General features: G+C 38.6%; 1 protein-coding gene across 2 annotated transcripts in view; it reads left to right on the top strand.

Moving 5' to 3' along the window:
- Nup154 (nuclear pore complex protein Nup154) overlaps positions 1-18,784 on the top strand; it is a 324,740-nt gene that overhangs the window by 140,001 nt on the left and 165,955 nt on the right. For both annotated transcript variants that reach the window (XM_067144924.2, XM_067144923.2), the window contains exons 13-14: positions 5,914-6,139; positions 17,360-17,454. In XM_067144924.2, coding sequence (XP_067001025.2) covers positions 5,914-6,139; positions 17,360-17,454 — 321 coding nt within the window. The remainder of the gene's footprint in view (positions 1-5,913; positions 6,140-17,359; positions 17,455-18,784) is intronic.

Genomic DNA, 18,784 nt, shown 5'->3' on the forward strand with positions numbered 1-18,784 from the left:
TGAACCTCTTCCACTTTTGCCTGTCCTGCACAAGTTTTTCATGTCCAAATATTTCTTTCATAAGTAAACTAAAAACAGAGGGAATTTTTTACTAAAAAGGCAAAAATTAAAACTAAATAAAACAAAACATTAAATAAACTAACATTTGTCAATAATTTTAAATCCTACCGGGCTAGTTAGCCATGCGGTTAGGGGCGCGTGGCTGTGAGCTTGCATACAGGAGATAGTGGGTTCGAATCCCACTGTCGGCAGCCTGAAGATACTTTTCCGTGGTTTCCCATTTTCACTCCAGGCAAATGCTGGGGCTGTACCTTAATTAGGGCCACGGCCGCTTCCTTCCAACTCCTAGGCCTTTCCTATCCCATCGTCACCATAAGGCCTATCTGTGTCAGTGCGACGTAAAGCCACTAGTAAAAAATAATAATTTTAAGTCCAAATTACCATAAATTCTATACACATTGAATAGTCCTACCAACAAAGGTAATGAAGCTAACAAATTATAAAATAATAAATACACCCCAGCTTGTAATGCTCAGGCTGATACCCTCAACCCAAAATTAAAAATAAAGTAGGGATTAAACTATTTTCAAAAAACAAATAAAAAGGAAATATTCTCATTCTTCTAAAAGTACAATATAGTATTAGCAATAAAAATAATTAGTAATTAGAGGGACGTAAAAACCAGTAACATTATTATTTATTATGACATCCAGCCTTTGTTTCTTTAGGTGTCCTCTTGGTCAGTGACCTGGAGGAAAGATGTTAAGCGCAGTTTTAACAACGAAATTGCCGGCATTCCAGATTATACGGCCATACGAATATAGGCAGTTTTCTTGTATTTTGTCCAATAAGGTTACACCACATTGTTCCTAATCTTTCTTTCTTTCTTTCTTTCTTTCTTTCTTTCTTCTTTCTTTCTTTTTTTCTTTCTTTCTTTCTCTCTTTTATATCAAGTCTGTTATGACCTAGTGACCAGTTGTAGCATCCTCATTTATGACATGAACCTTCTGATCTTGTTTTCTAGTATTCTGTCCTATACAGCAGCGCAGGTCTCACCATGGTCATGTAAGTGTGACACCTAAGCCAAAGAGGCAGTTGACAGTCACAGAAAACCTCTGTAACTTGCTGCAATTTCATCCAGGTGGTGCTGACCCCATGTTGGGTGTCCCTTAAGGTGCTATAGTCACATGTAAGATGCGGGCCAAAATAGCGAATATTTGATGATTTATAAAGTTTGCAGCCATCACTGGATAATGTTTCCCACCCTATCCTGTGCTAACCTGTTCATTTCTGCATTATGACTACATCCTAAATCTACTCTAATCTGTTTGTCATATTCATTCCTTGGTCTGCAGTACTACAGTAGCCAATTTCAAATGTGCATGTAACAATGCATTTTTTAAATATCTATTCACCTTCATTGACATCACTTAATATTGAGGGGGAAAAGTTATAACTAGGCTGACATGTTATTTTTTTAAAGGGAATAATTTGCTGGCAAATTTCTATATTTTGCATTTCCTGCCTTTTCGTTTGGAGTTCATATGTATTATCACACCCTACCTATCTTCATATTTTTGGTCTGGAGGTCCTTAGCAAGATCTTTGGAAACATTTTTTTCCCTCAACATCATTTTTGTATTTCTTTAAAAAGCCTAGATAGAATAATTACTGCTGATAACTTTCACAATATTCATAAAGAAGAATTGTTACATACAACATAAACCATGATGTAGGCTTTTTGGGCTTATGCCGTGTCAAGAAAATAATTTATGTTTCATAGAGAACTTTGCTCTGCATCTTTAAACTGTTCACGAGGAAGACTTCTCCAGGGACAAGAATATTAGTAATTGATACTTCAAACCATATTTGATCAATTGAATGAAATATAAACAATTTCTGTATCACAATCCAAAGGGAATCTGTACAAATTTGGTGAAAAATATTTAATGCACACCAAAATAATATGTCACTTCTCCGATATTGGAGAAGTCTTCCTCATGAACAATTGAAATTTTCTTCTGAAGATGCAGAGCAAAGTTCTCTGCAAAACTTAAAGAATTTCATCTTATTTTCCTGACAAGGCATAAACCGAAAAAGCCTATATCATGTCTACAATTACAGACAGTGAGAGCATTAGCAGTAACATGAACCATGTTTCTAAAGTCAAGAATCACCACAACATGATATTGCTGTATCGTCTAAAACATATTTGAAATACAAACACATGTGACCTACTTGCATAAACCTGCTACAAGCAATGCTGAAAATCACTAACATTTACCAACACTTTCAGTAAAGCACAGCATTCTAGAAGAAATTAAAAGAAAAGGCTTCCGCATTAGTATGCATTTTAATGACTGCTTTCAACAAAACAGCACCTAGACACTCATCATCAAGGTTAATTAAGCTACACACATTTTTCTCACGTACTGAATTCCTAAACCTTCCAGTGCATCTATTTTTCTGCAGCTGAAGAAATGTATATCGATCGTCACTTATCAGCATCAGGAAAAGCCTGTAAACATTGCAGCACCGGAAGAAGAATATTATAATAGACACTTCAAACTATTTTTGATCAATTGAATGACATAAGGAATTTCTGCATCGCAATTCAAATAGAATCTGTATAAATTAGATGTAAAATATTTAATGCACACTGAAATATTAAGTTACTTCTGAATGATAACGGTAGTCCTCCTAACCTATTTTCCTGTCAATGATTTGACCTTTCGTAATCCAAAAAGTGTGGTATTAGCACATTCATAATTAGATCGAAAACCAAGCACAGAACATTTATGATCGATTGTATGTATCTGTCACGTTTTTACATTTAAGGAATATCCTTTATAACACATCAGAGTAAGCAACTGAAGCACCAGAAAACGCTCAAGTTATGGTAGAAGTAAATTCTAAACAGACTACCATGTACTGTGATTAGGTATATAAATACCGCGTCAGAAAGAACCAAATCGCTAATAGAAGGAACCATAACTTTATTGAACACATACACAATAACCAGCAGATAAGATATCGCAAATTCAAGCTACAGGATGATCTCTTCTGCTTGGACACATGCACAAAATAAACATTCTGCTTGGATACACGCAAAATAAACAAAGCATAATGTAAACAAGACCTGATACCCTTGCAACGCGTGGCCAAAGCTCGTGACCATTTTACCACATATCGATACATGCTTTCAGGTCTTGTATTACTGTAATTGGTTTTGAGTGCATCATAGCCATCCAGCGTTTGAAGAAACTGAAGACATCCTAACTTCTGATCCAGATATTTTGGTCAAACACTTTCACAAATGGAGACCTCGTCCTAATCCAACCAAAACAGAAGTTACATGTTTCCACTTCTCAAATAAATTTGCGGACAGAGCCCTTAATGTTTACTTAAAGAGACTCCATCATAACACAACTTCAAAATACTTAGGAGTTATGCCAGATGAGACTCTTTCCTACAAGTAACATCTCACAAAAGACAGCTGCCAAGCTGAGGAGCAGGAACAACTTCCTGTATAAATTGTGCAACACTGGCAGGGCATTGTCAGCGGATACGCTGAGTGTGTCAGCACTTGGCGTGGTTTATGCAGTAGTAGAGTATTATGCTCCAGTGTAGATAAATAGCCCCCCATGCACAGAAGCTAGATATGCAGCTAAATGGACCATGCGCATCGTTAGTGGAGCAATGTGATCTACTCTGACATACTTGCTGCTTGTTACGAGACATTTACCAACCTGATACAAGACTAAAGAGTGTTCTCTGAATATATAGGAATTTTATGCAAAATAGTCAGCTTCCAGTACTAAATGATGCACCGCTTGTGGAGCGAAGCAGACTCTCATCTTGACATCCAGCCATTTCCACGAAAAAAATTATCTTGATGAATTAAACATCCTGAGCTCATGAAATGAAGACTGGCAAAAAAATTGTCCTTCACAATGCCAAAGCTTTCCCTATATCCTGGAGAAACCATCTGGTTTTGATCAGCCCTGAGCGATATAGACGAGTGGCTATGCAGAGTCATGTAACTATCAGCTTGCACTTGGGAGATAGTAGGTTCGAATCACACTGTCGGCACTCCTGAAGATGGTTTTTCCATGGTTTCCCATTTTCACACCAGGCATTAAGGCCACAGTCGCTTCCTTCCCACTCCTAGTCATTTCCTATCCCATTGTCGCCATAAGATCTGTGTTGGTGCAACGTAAAGCAAGTAGTAAAATATACATGGATGACCTTAAACTGGATCTGGACTGGTCTTGGAAGGTCTTCAGATTCACTGCACAATTGAAGGAGAATATCCTTATCGAAATGTGACTGTGGTGCTGAGAAGCAAACTATTAAGCATATGACTGACAGCTAGTGCAGCAGATTATATAAACAATCTGTATATAGGTAGTATAGTGTAGGTTCTTGTAATTATATGTTATGCTGGAGACTCCTGTAATCCCGTGACTGATGCTATCTGTGGTATAATTATATAAAATTGTTGTATGAATAATAATATATTTCTTCTTATCTTCCCTCATATCTTGTCAAAAATTTAATTTCTGCTACCTACACGTAATATATATGTTATTTTCATCCTTCTTTGTCAACAGTTAAATCTTAGCAATGTATCATTTTAGTTACAGTAAAACCTCATTTAGATGTTTCTGCAAGGGATAACAAAAATGAACGTGTTAAGCGAGAAAACGTACTACTGAATATACGAATAAAAACTATCCAACGGGTATATGGAAACACTAGATACGATTTTTTCCGACATGAGGGCATTTTACGTCATGAATCCGCGGGTACAGTGAAAACTATATCTACCATTTCTAAAGATGGGAGGAAATTATTAAAGGTGTGAAAAATACGAGAGAACAAATATGAAAACGTTTTCTGCTGGAGCTTATAAAATAACGAGTGCACTGAAAGATGTGAAAAACTCCAAACAACAAATATGAAAACATATGCATGGGGGCCAGTAAAAATATCCAAGTAATATTGCAGATCACACTCCTTCTAAAACAAATGTAGAAGCCTTTCATTTCAGAGTAGTGGGTTATTAAACAGTATTTTCTGTTCACACTGTTAGACAATGAATTGGAGGTTACACTCCACCATGTGCAACCAGGAGGAATCAGGAGGAATGACTTTGACCGCCATTTTGAAAAACTTCGACCAAGTTGAAACTCGAAGGTGCGAGTTCAACATTTGCAACCTCTGCGCACTTAAAGATGCGGATGTCAGTCCACTTGTTGAAAGATTTTAATTTTGTCTTCATTAGTAAGGAATTTCATGACCTTTTCCGTATCCATAACAAGGCTATGACAAGACAAATATGCAACACGCTAGTCAATTCCTCACAATTATGTTCCTAATCCAGATATAGGTTACCATATCGCACAACAAAACTTCACTGTATCACTCAACACAAAATAAATTTCTAACTTCTGAATGAAATGCAAAATACAAGCACAAAGAGGCTCACCTTTTTCATAATCACGCAACTGTGGCGACAGCTCTTACCCGAGTTGGAAATCACGTTTGTTTCACAAGGTATGACAAATAACATTTTCCGGGCTAAGAAAAATGTGATCGTACTAAATGGTAATAGCGAAAATTCATGACGCGATAAATGAGGTATTTTTATATAGATTTTATACGATGATAATCGGGTCTTCGAATTTACAACATGCTAAGCGGAAAAACGTGTTAATGAGGAACACACTGATGAGGTGTCACTGTATATGCCTTGCACATATTCATGGATATTTTAAACTTCCATTGCCATTAAAGCTATTTTAGACTGAAATTGTTAACGTCAGATTTTTGTCAAATTGACTGCTTTTCAAATCCCAAACAGTGCATAAGTGATCCTTACCTTTTTTTTTTTTTTTTTTTTTTTTTTCAGAAGTACTTCTCTGAATGCTAGTATGGCAAAGAAAACACAACAGGAAGGATTTGAAACCCCGACACAGTCTAGAGCCAGACTTACTCAGGTGCCAAACGTTCAGCAGGAAGAGAAACAATCATTGGATGCTTTCAAAGTATTGGTTTCTCATGTCTCTGAAGTGATGGGTTTATGGAAGATTCTCTGTGAACATCAGTTCCATTTGGTGGCTGCTTCCTTAAGTGAGGTAAGTGAAATTCTTAAGAGTGCTCTTTACATTAGTAATAGGCTTTTACATGCTAACATCAAACAAATCTTCATGGGTACTACAGTAAAACTCTGTTAAGAAGTTCCTGCATAAGATGTGCAATATTCTTGGTCCCTTGATCAGTTGCAGTAAGATATACATATATTTTTCCCATTTAAAGTGTTCCGGTATAAAAAGTTTTTCCAGATAAACAGTTCAGATTTTAGAGCCCCTTGAGGTATTAAACATCCACGCAATACAGCTCACAGTTAAAACTCTCCCATCTCCTTGTAAGTTGCACTCTGTTGGACTGTTAGTGCACTGTTAGGGCCTCTGACATCACCCAAGCCAGTCCGTGCATGCCAAAGCCATGCAAAGTTATGCTGTGACGACACCAACACCAGCTCTCCCCCCCTCATAGACATTGCAATATCGCATTCGATATATTTTGATATCGATACCCAAGACACAAAATATTTCAATGCTACTATAATAATTTAAAGAAAATTTTTTCCTGATGTTCCGTGTTGAACTGTATCACAATTAAATTGAAATAACAAATAACACGGTTCAACCTATTCAATACAAGTAAATAAGAAATGTAGTGTTACATTCTTATTTAATTATAAGTGGAAGCGGTACCGGTTTCGACCACCAATATGGGTCATCATCAGCCGAATAAAAATACAAAAACAATGCATAGGAATACAAGAAATTAAAGGATGAGTCTTTCAAGAGCAGTTGAAGAAGCAGTATAAAACAATGGGGATTAACACTGCGCGATTTTAAATTATAAAATCTAGAAGAAGTTGAAGGTCAGTCACTTATATGAAGTAAGGCGCAATCGTCTGAAGAGTAGCACAACACACGCAATGTTCGGCACTGTGCCTCAAAATGTTCACGAGGAGAGGTGAACAGTTAAGTGAGCCAGCCTGCAAATACTATCCTGATAGTCACAACACGATTTAATAAATATGATAGTATTTTTTTATACACGGATGCAGTATGTACCAAAACTACAATAACGAATAATATGTATAATACCGTATTTCACGGCATAATCATCGCCACCGCGTAATCGTCGCATCCTTTATTTTCAATACAAAAATCGGACTTTAAACCTTTAATTACATAATCGTCGCACGTCCAAATTTTGTTCACTAATCTGGTTAAAAGGTAAATGGAACTGCAACGTAAGTTGCACATGAATGCGCAATTTAAATACGTGTATGGTTTATGGGCAATTTGGCAACACAGTCTCGTTTGCGACATGTTGCACAACGTATAAATGAATAATACCGGTATATGTACGACGCATGGCTTACCAGTAGGCTATCGGCAGTTTGACAACGTGGTCGCGAGACAGTGTACTATTTATTCACCACCTACATATTGTGAGTTCCCATTTGAAATACGTAAGGCTGTAAGTTATCGCCTATCGGCAACGTCGCCAGGAAATACCGGGTACGTAGGTTGAGTGGACCTCGAACCAGCCCTCAGATACAGGTAAAATTCCCTGACCCGGCCGTGAATTGAACCCGAGGCCTCCGTGTAAGAGGCAAGCACGCTACCCCTACACCATGGGGCCGGCTCCTGTGTTATTGCGCACAAAGTGAAAGCCAAGACGATAATGCAAATTTCCACGGAATTATTCAGCTCACGGTCAGCCGAATTATTTACGATGTCTCAGTTGTCATCGCTAGACTCTTATCTTACTACTACGTCATAAGTGCCCGGGCATGGGATGAAAACTTTCATCCAAGCAGTCAAGATAATTATTATCCAATGCTATTAAAGTTTTATTTTATAAACTCGTCAGTAATGTAATGTAAAATCATCAATAACTGGGAAGAAATATTAACCTAATTACCGTATGTTTAAAAGAAATTAAAAAAGAGGAATGTTTGTTACTGACTTCTCGGAATACAGTCAACTATACAGTAGGTCTACACCGCGCTAGCTAGAGCTCCGGTTTGCAAGCTTTGCGCAAGCGCAGTAGTGTGTTGCAACCAACGAGCTAAACTGATAAATTGCTGCATGCTTCCTTGTTGCCTAACAGTATTGGCTGCTCTGGAATGGACAGATCACAGATGCATTTATGTGTTTCAGATTTACGTGATTACTGTAGACATGTGTGCGTGAGAATTTAAGTTTTTAATTTGTGTTTGGGGTGTTTGCAGAAATAATTTGTTTTAATAGTGAACAATTACGGAAAGTCATTTATATCGCAAAACATTAACGTGTGAAGCATTTATAAGTGATTATGGGTAAATATAGAAACTATTCTGCGGGCTTCAAGCTAAGCGTAATTGCCTTCACTGAACAGCACGGGAACAGAGCTGGAGAAAGAAAATTTTCTGTGAGTGAAAAGTTGTTGCGTGACTGGCGGAAAGTAAAAAACAAGCTAAAAAGCACAAACCCTTCTAGATGCGCATTTAGAGGTCCTAAAACAGGGAAGTTTCCTATAATTGACGAAGAAGTGTTTAGGTACGTCAGTGAAATACGTAACAATGGCTGCAGTGTATCATATGAAATGTTACAAATTAAGGGACAGGAGGTAGCGCGCAAACACAACATACCAGTAACTCAGTTTAAGGCGACTCGTGGGTGGATTAAAAGGTTCATGCGACGACACAATCTGTCAGTGCGAAGGAGAACAACACTAAGCCAAAAGTTGCCTGCTGATTACACGGACAAGATTGTAAATTTTCACCGATTTGTCATACGTTGGCGCAAGGAAACTTCGTACTTGCTTTCTCAAATCGGTAATGCCGATCGGACTCCAATCTTTTTTGATATGCCTCGCACGGCACTATTGCGCTAAAAGGATCACTGAGTGTATTAATGAAAACCAGCGGTAGTGAGAAGTTGCGATACACGGCAATGCTACCCATTACAGCTGACGGGAGAAAGTTGCCGCCTTACATCATTTTCAAGAGGAAAACGATGCCTAAGAATATACAGTTTCCCCGTGGAATTCATGTACGAGTGCAACCAAAGGGTTGGATGGATGTAGAACTCGTGCTGGACTGGGTTAAAACTGTGTGGAATAGAAGACCTGGTGCACTACTAAAACAACCAGCTCTGCTTGTTTTAGATAGTTTCCGAGGTCACCTCGTGAACGAAGTGAAGCAAATTCTCACTACAAATAAGATCTGACAGATAGTCATTCCTGGTGGCCTAACATCTGCTTTGCAGCCACTAGACGTATGTGTTAAACCCTTTAAAGGCCACGTACGTCGATTTTACAACGAGTGGATGATGAGCGGCGATCAGCAATTGACGCCCGCCGGAAATATCAGGCGTCCACCCTTGGACTTGTTATGCTCGTGGGTGAAGAAGAGTTGGGATCTTATACCACCTGAACTAGTCTTCAAGAGCTTCAAAAGGACTGGGATTTCGAATGCACTAGATGGTTCCGAAGATGACGCAGTGTGGCAGGGAGACGAAAAATCTGATACTGGTATTAACAGAGGCGAGGAAGGCGCATCAGATAGCAAATCCTGCGATAGCGACACCGAAGATTTGGAATAAATTGCGTACCGGTAAGTCCGCATTTCACAACAAAGCGATAATTTTTTGCAAGTGTAATATTTTAACTTTAATACTCAAATTAATGACAATTAACTTAATACGTTAATTTTTATTTTCAGGTTGGAAAAACGTTCGCCGAATTGTTGTGAAAAATTATGAATTTTGTTTTAGACTATTTTAATTATTTTGATGTATAAACGCGAGTATTACGTGCATCTTAAATTTGTATCAAATACAATTTAGTTATAAATACATTTTTTGAGTAATACAAATACTGGTATTAAATATTCATCATATAATGGTCGCACCCTACAATTTTTTCGAAAATTTTTGTATAAAAAGTGCGACGATCATGCCGTGAAATACGGTATTTATATTGGTAGTATAGTAACATTCCTCCATGCAAAAGAAAAAAACGCACACTGCATTCTCTCATCATACATCACATGTTGGCGTAAAATTGAATATTCTGTTTATTTTTACCTTTATGCGAGCTAAACATTGTATTCTCATGTCGCTCATAATTATTACAATGCATTATTTGAACATAGAATGATGATGTGGAGACAGGGAAAGGAACTGTTGATGTGTACATGTGCACTAAGGACAGTGTTGCTAGTGCCTCTGCACCTTTATTACACACATGTAATATTCCAAAAACTTTCCCATGGATTCATCTCTGTAATTAACTTCAAACCTGCTTGTCTTTCCTTTATTACTTATAGCATGAAAAGGATTAAAATGGGAAAGTAAATTTAGCAGGCCTACCAGTTTGACCCTGTGTTAATGTATTTGCAAAACAGCCAGCAGTTACTCCTGTTGCCATGACAACCAGTAGGAATGCAAGTGTGCTATAGGTTCTAAGAATTAGTTACCAGATTTCTCATTTGCTGTTGTTAACCTTTAAGCAGGTGTAAGGGGTGCTAGGGAGACTGAAAACACATGATAACGAGATGTAGCATGCTTGTCAGCCTAAGTTACGGATTTCCAAACGCATAGGCCTACTTTTTGGAGTAGTGTAGCGTCTTAATTAGTATGAATAGTCAGTGAAGTTAGTTGTAATATCAGTGTGCAAATGTTGGTTTTAAGTGAAAATGAGTGGAATAAAGAAGAAAGGGATCAAGCAGAAAGCACTAACAATTCTCTTTGGCGAAGGAGCTGGCGATGCCACCATCTACGCTGAGCAGCATTATAGCAAAGCAAAGAAAGAAGAGCTCTTGGCTCCTGCAGGAAATACTTCAGGAAATTGCTAGAAAGTTAAATCTGGGAAGTACGATGAAGTGGAACAAGCCCTGCAAACATGGTTTAAATAGCAGCAAAGTTTAAACATACCTTTGGGTGGGACTGTTGTGAAGAAGAAAACCAAGGAAATTGCGAGCAGATAAAATTTTTATTTAAAAAATTTAGTGCCAAAGCCACGAGTGTAAGTACAGAGGAAATGGAAACAAGTCGCCTTGATAAAGAATACTTAAATATGTTAACATTAATGCTTTCACGGCCTATACTTGTAGACATGATCATTATGGGCTTTTAGGCTCATGCCGTGTCAAGAAAATAAGGTGAAATTACAATACTTGGCTGCTTCTTCTTCTTCTTCTTCCATTCCCTTTTCCAGATTCTCTCTGGGTAGGATAGTGTACCAAAGCCCTCTACTTTTCTTCCTCTTCTTCATCCGTTCCCTTTTCCAGATTTTCTCTGGATAGGATAGTGTACCAAAGCCCTCCACCTTATTCGATCTTTCCACCACTCCTCTTCTAGTATTTTATTGCTATAGACTCCTCTGTTTGCAATACAGTCCACAACAGAACTCCTCCATCTCATTCTAGGCTGTCCTCTAGGCTTCTTTGCAGTCCCTGTATCCATGAATGTTCTCTTTGGTATTCTCTCTCCTAGCATTCAAATTATGTGTCCAAACCATTTTAGCTTTTCTATATCATTCTCTTCTTGAAGTTTACACACTCCCATGCTTCTCCTATTTCCTCATTTTGTATTCTATCTAGTCTTGTCTTTCCCTGTATGCTCCTCAAGAACCTCATTTCAGCTGCTTGTATCTTACTTTGGTTCCACTTAGTCAACGTCCAGGCTGCTGAAGCATAGGTCAGTATAGGTTTGTAATAGGATGAGTATAAAACCTGCTTGCACTTCATTGGCACATCTTTGTTCCATACAATGTCTCTCTCACACTGGTAGGAACTTGCAGACTGCTGTATCTAAAATCAATTTCTCCATCCAAATTTTCATGTTATCCAAATGCTATCCAAATATTTAAAAAGTTTTGCTGCTTCAAGAGGTTCATTTCCTATTTTTATCACTCCCCTGGGTTTTCTGTTACCTCTCGTCATGATCAAAGTCTTGCTTTTCGCAGTACTAATCTGCATTCCAGAATTTCTTATCTCCTCTTTCCAGAAGTCAACTTGTGTCTGTACTTCCTCTTCATTATCCCCCCAAACTTACAATGTCATCAGTAAAAAGCATAGAATTTTCTTGCTCGCCCATCATCTTCTCCTGTACATTATGTAGAATTCTATCCATGATAATGAAGAGTAAGGGAGACAATACACTTCCTTGTCTTAAGCCTGTCTCAACTCTGAACCATTCAGTTTGACCCACTTTGGTTCTAACACAGCTTTTGCAATTTTGATACAATGCTGTTACCATCTGCGTTGTTTCATTCCCAATCTGTGCCTCTCTTACTGTTTCCCATACCAAATTCCTTCAGACACTATCATATGCCTTTTCAATATCTAGAACCGTTACTACCATGTTCTTTCCATATTCCCAATACCTTTCCATCATTTGATGCTGTGTAAATATTGGGTCAAATGTGGACCTTCCTCATCTGAATCCATACTGGTGTTCTGCCAATTTTCCCTCTACTCTGTCTCTTATTCGTTTATACAAGATTCCTTCAAGGATCTTAGCTGTATGAGGTATCAGTGTCACTCCTCTGTAATTTTCACATTGCTTCTTGTTTCCTTTCTTGAAAATTGGTATAATGACCCCTTTCGTCCACTCTGTTGGAACAGTCTTTTCTCTCCATATCACTCTGAAGAGTCTATACAACCACTATAGGCCAATTGCTCCTGCTGCTATCACCATTTCTATGGTGACCTCGTCAATTCCAGCTGCTGTGCCTCGTTTTATCACTTTAGTGGTCCATCAATCTCTGCCATGGACACCTAGTTTTCCTTATCTTTCGTCTGCACTAAATCTGGTTCTTCAATTTCTCCTTGTACTGATATATTTTGCACGCTGTAAATCTGTTCAAAGTATTTTCCCCACCTCTGCATTATATCCTGCTTCTGTGTCATCACTTCCTCCTGTTCGTTTTTAACCCTTTCACTCTGGTGTAGCGAGTCGGTAGTGTGACCCTCTGGACGTGAGCAGCGAGTGGCTCACCGAGCCCACTGTACGGGATACTTGTCTCTCTCTGCTCTCCCATCCGCGTATGGCTCGCGACGTGATGAGAGAACAGGAAGAGGTTAAATTTGTTTTTATTTTGAATGCGTAACTCCACCTGCAGCCACCTTCTGAGAAAAGTATCTATGAGTCTCCTTGCACAGAACAGTTTTGATACTCGTGTTAAATAACAGCTGAAAGAATCTTAACATGCTAGCATTTTCCACTAAACTTTTCAGTTGGAATTATCTGTGTCGAAATTGTTTCTTCATATTCAGGTTCTTCTTTCCCCAATTTAGTTTTCTGCTCGGTGATTCAGACTCCCGGTCTTCATCCTCACTATCTTCATGTTCAGTCGAGTCGTCGAAGTAGGCCGACTACTTAAACGACGAAGAGGTAACTGAAGTAGGAAACGTGCCTGAAGTAAAAGGTGTCATTGAAATCATTCCATCACCAGAATCAGGTTATAAATCACTATCATCGTCCTCTTCTTCAAAGTCACTACACAATATGAGGGCAAGAGCTTCCCCCACAGTATATCTATCCTCCATAATCAGGACTTTCATAGTTTAAAAGTGATCGAAAGCTAAATTAAGAAGCACAACCATGTCAGCACAGGGGAGCAACTAGGCGCGAAGTGAGTAGTACTTTCGTCTTCGAACTGGTTACTCCTTTCATCTGGTGATTAGCCATAACGATAGACTCCCAAGTCAGCCACGAGAGACCTCCAAGGCCTAAACTTCCCCAGCAGTTTGTCATAGTGAAACGAAAAACAGCCGAAAGACACGAGACTTCTACAGCAGTTGACCGGCTATGAGGCACAGCTCCAGCACGACTGCTACAGCAGTCCACCAAGTGTGCTGCACAGCTCCCTCCTGACTGCTAGAGCAGTCGACCGGAGTGAAAAGGGTTAATGAAGTTAGCACCTTCGCCTGAGTTTTTCTTCTTTGTTACCCACTGGAATAATATCTTTTTGCTTTCAGTGAGTCAGTGAATTTTTGCCAGCATTTCTTTTTTTCTTGTTGAACCACATTGGAGCACTCCTTCCTGCAGTGCCTGTATTCTGTTTTGCATTCTGTTGTTCTGTTTCTCAGCCAATTTTTCCAAGCTTGTTTCTTCCATTTAACTATATCTTTTACCCTGTCATTCCACTAGGGCGTTTCTTGATCTTTCTTCCTTCCTGATACTCTTCCACAGGTCTTTTCTGCAGACTCCACCATGACTGTTTTAAAGTATGCCCATTCTTCTTTGACCCTTCCAGTGTCTTCCTTAGGTATACTTGTTTTAATGTGTGTCTGAAACTCTTCATTTATTTCCTTCTCCTGCAATTTCCACACCCTTAGCTTTCTCTGCCTAATCAGTTATCTTCTGTATCTTTTCCAACTTTAACTTAGCTATCACAACTGTGATCTCCTTTAAAAGATTCACTTAGGAGGGCTATTACATCTACCAACATTTTCCTGTTACCTTTCTTGACCAAAATGTAATCTATCATAGTTTTGATTTTGTTATCCCAGCTATATCTTGGTATCTTCTGTTTTTCTTTTGAAACCAGGTGTTACCAGTGATCAGCTCATTCCTTCTACCAAAATATCTCCAGCCTTGTTCCTCTTCCCATATCCAAATGGTCCTATAATCTCATCTCCTTTTTTTTTCCTGACCTACTTGGGTATTCATATCTTCTATGATCACAACTTGTTTGTCCTGTACATGGCCTTCCAGATATTCAAGGTATTCCTCTAGATCCATATCTGTATTTCCTGTTTCAAGTCTCAGTCTGACCTTAATTAACCCGTCATTTATGTTTTCCACCAATTCTAGGTATTCCTTTAGTTCTTTTCTAATTATGAGACCTACACCATTTTTTGGCTTCTCTTCCTCCACTATAGTATAAGCTGTACCCTTTCTTTAGTTTCCTTTCACCTTTTCCTTTCCATTTGGTCGCACTGATTCCCAGCAACCATAAAATCTACAATTTCTTCCACTTTCCCGGGTAGTGTCACTACGTTGATGGTCGCTGTCTTGATGTATTTGGTTGCTGGTCACCCATTTCTCACATTTCTCCCAGCATCACAAGAACTGCACGTCGCTTGTGGGGAATGCCCTAGCATTTTGCACGTCGCTTGTGGGGAAACGCGCTAGCATTTTCTGAGGTTTCAGAACACTTGTCATCATATAGGCTTTTATTACGATGGGTTTGCCACTCCTAAAGGCATTTTAGAGGCACTGCCAGCCGGAACTTGTAGGCCGCTCCTAACATGGAGAACCGACGTCTTTTGTAGCCACTCCTCTGGAGTACAGACAATGCAGTTATGGGGTTTCAGAGGCATTTCCTCCACTGAGGGTCCATTTCCCTTTTATAAGGACACCTCCGCCCATAGCCGTGGTCCTTATAGTTGGTCAGGCTTACCGCCGCCCAGCTCTCGGCGTGGGGACACTGGCTGTATTTCCTGTTTCAAGTCTCAGTCTGACCTTAATTAACCCATCATTTATGTTTTCCACCAATTCTAGGTATTCCTTTAGTTCTTTTCTAATTATGAGACCTACACCATTTTTAACCAGATTTAACTGGCCAGACATATACTTGGCTTATAATACTTGAATATGTTTAGAACGTTAGCAACCTGTACAAAAGGTATGTAAAATGATCACACTGTCCAATTTGGACTAAGAACATAACTGAAAGTTCATGTTTATGTAATTTTGATTTCATGTGTATGTCCACCCTTTAGTCCCATTTTCTGGTATGGTGTCAAGAATGAGGCAAGATGAAGTTATATGGCTTTTTTAAAGGCCAGATGCCTTTCCTATTACCAGTCTCAGCAGTTGAGGTGCTAATGAAGATGAAATGAGTTATGGTGATGAAGTTAAGCAAGGTGGAAGAAATTGACTGTGGCTTATCAACAGGAACTGTCCCAGTATTTGCCTCAAGATGAAAATGGGAAACCATAGAAAACCATTATCAGAACAGCCAGCAGTGGGGCTGAAACCTACTTGTCTTCTGAATGCAGAGCTTGGCTCCTTAGCCATAGCACATTAACACATGCAGCCACTCACTAATTTAGATTTCATGTAAAATTTGAAATTTGAATACTGAATTTAACCTTCCTAATACCAAGATTACCAAGATTAAGAACACACACTGATTACAAAGCAGGGTGCAAATGTATCCAAACAAAATAGTGTATTTTTTCATATACTCAAAATATTCAAATATTGTCAACTTAATATAGACAAAATTAATTATGTTTATGATGTGTAATACTTTGTCATTATGAGACCTACGTCACCCTAAACAAGTTTTGAACGTTTGTTTTTTTCAGATTTAGCATCTGAATGTTCCTGAAAAGCAAACCACAAGAACTGAATGCGTTTATTTTTTGGATTTCCTTTCTTTCTTGTTTGCATGAATTTTTCACAACCTAATGGTAGAAATTTTTTCTACCATGCAATTCAGTTACCTTGTTAGCCAAGTCCTCCCAAACAGGATTTGCATGTTGTTTCAGGTTTTGTGTCTGAATGTTCCTTACAAACGAAGCACAGGCACATAATACACCTTTTTCTTGATTTTCTGTCATTCTTCCTCACACAATTTACGGTGTCTTGTTTGCACTATTTCCATGCTCCCTGCCACATGGTCAGCTCCCGGAGGTTCCTTCATTGCAGTCAGATCTTAATGGTACCCCGTTTGTTTTCCTTACTCTGTCCTTCACATGCAGTTTTATGAGCTCTTTACCCAACTCCAGAAGAAACACAGAGAAAAATAAACACTGTACACATTTACCAAGCTGGGTACAGATATACCCCACATCATTTTCAGATGCATAATTTTAAAAAAGTTGCATCATTTTTACTTTGGGTTGTATCATGATATTCAAGCAATGTTCATTTAACTATGTAACTGTGTATGAAAAACCTACAAAAATGTTAATGCATATAATAATTTTAAAAATTAAAACTGGGGTACACTTGTACCCCTCTTGGTAGACAGAAGGTTAATCAACATTATTATTTCAGTTTATCTTGAAATGCTCATTAATTCAAGTCACTGAGTAGCTGAAAGATATTTTATTAAATTATGCAATTGTTGTCATTTTTTATATCACTCTCTTTTTTTTCTTTTCCTTACATTTGCCAGTCATACACTTATAGTTACAGTACATATCTGAAATTGTTCTAGTACCAATATGAAATGATATAGGTTTTTCAAATTAAACTCATGTTGTATATTAATTTTACATGCCCTGTTGTTTTTGTGTATTTAAAAAATATTGTTTAATATTACAGAATCATCAGCTTGAACTTATGGCAGCAACTTTCAGAACTCTTATTCTTGCAGGACATGATCTGTGTTCATTGCTTATCAACAGTCTTGTTAGCAGGTAAGTACTGAATGTCAGATCTGCATTATGATCAGTTTATTATTGTTTAGGATATATGCAACTAAAGTGAGGGAGTACCTTGTTATTAAGAACTGATAATACTGGATCTAGGGATGATCTCAGTTAATGAGGCTTGCTTTTGTGTAGACGTGTAGCACATTACCTTTATCAAATGCCAAAGAGTGTAACCATGTATACTGCTCAATGTTGTGGCATAATTTCAACAGTTCTGTTTAGGTGATGTTCATATACTGTGCAATGTAAGTGACATGGAAATTACAACACTATGAAGGGATATGCCTACAACACCCCAAATGTGCATGGTGGACGAGTATGAGACGACAACGCGATAACACATTCAGGTTGTTCTATGTTCACACATGTACACAGGTCTGTATCGGTTGTGTCCAGCCCAAGCTGCAATACATTGATGAAAACTGCATAGTATGAGATCCTGAATCACATCCGGTGGAATTGTAGCCCTTGTTTGCTGCATTCCAAGGATCAGTTCATTCACAGTTTGGGGTGACTGAATTCTGCAGGTGTGTATCCATCACATTCTACACATGCTCAGAAGAGTTTATGTCACTTTTACAGGCCACTGTAAAAGTGTAATGTCTTGTTGTGGGGTCGGTGGAACACTTGCTTTAGGGACACTGGATCATACACCAGCTGCGTGCAAATGATTATTAATTGTCACATACATGTGGTCCCACAGTATTCAAATTTCCATTGCTGTTGCTCTGGAATTTGTCTGGAACATCCGAATAATGCATCGATCCTTCCCTACTGTTTTCCATCGTTTAATCCTGTCCCAGGTTCAGAACATGTGCCCCTTCATTTGACCACTGCTGCCATACATGTTGTACTGTGGATGAATTTCAGCCAACACATATAGCTACAGCCCGCACGGTTAACCCACTCTCTGTCAACCAGTGACAGTTTTTCATATCCAGGTCATACCCATCCATGAGGCAAGTTTCACAAACAAACACTCTGTGTCACGGCTCCTCACAGACTAACATGTAGTACCTTACGTTGGTCAGTACAGCCATGCAGTCGTTCCCCTGTTTCGGTGGGATGTACATGGTAACCTCTGTGACAGTGACTTTGTTGAAACAGATGTCCATCAAGGAAACTGCTGCAGAAAAGATATGTAAATGCCTGACCATCCTCATTGAGATTCTTTTCACACACACACACGCACACGCACACGCACACGCACACACACACACACTCTCTCTCTCTCTCTCTCTCTCTCTCTCTCTCTCTGTATACACCCTTATATATATATATATATATATATATATATATATATATATAAAATAAG

The sequence above is a fragment of the Anabrus simplex genome, chromosome 1 (genome assembly GCF_040414725.1).
Source record: "Anabrus simplex isolate iqAnaSimp1 chromosome 1, ASM4041472v1, whole genome shotgun sequence".
In the NCBI taxonomy this organism is placed as follows: Eukaryota; Metazoa; Arthropoda; class Insecta; order Orthoptera; family Tettigoniidae; genus Anabrus; species Anabrus simplex.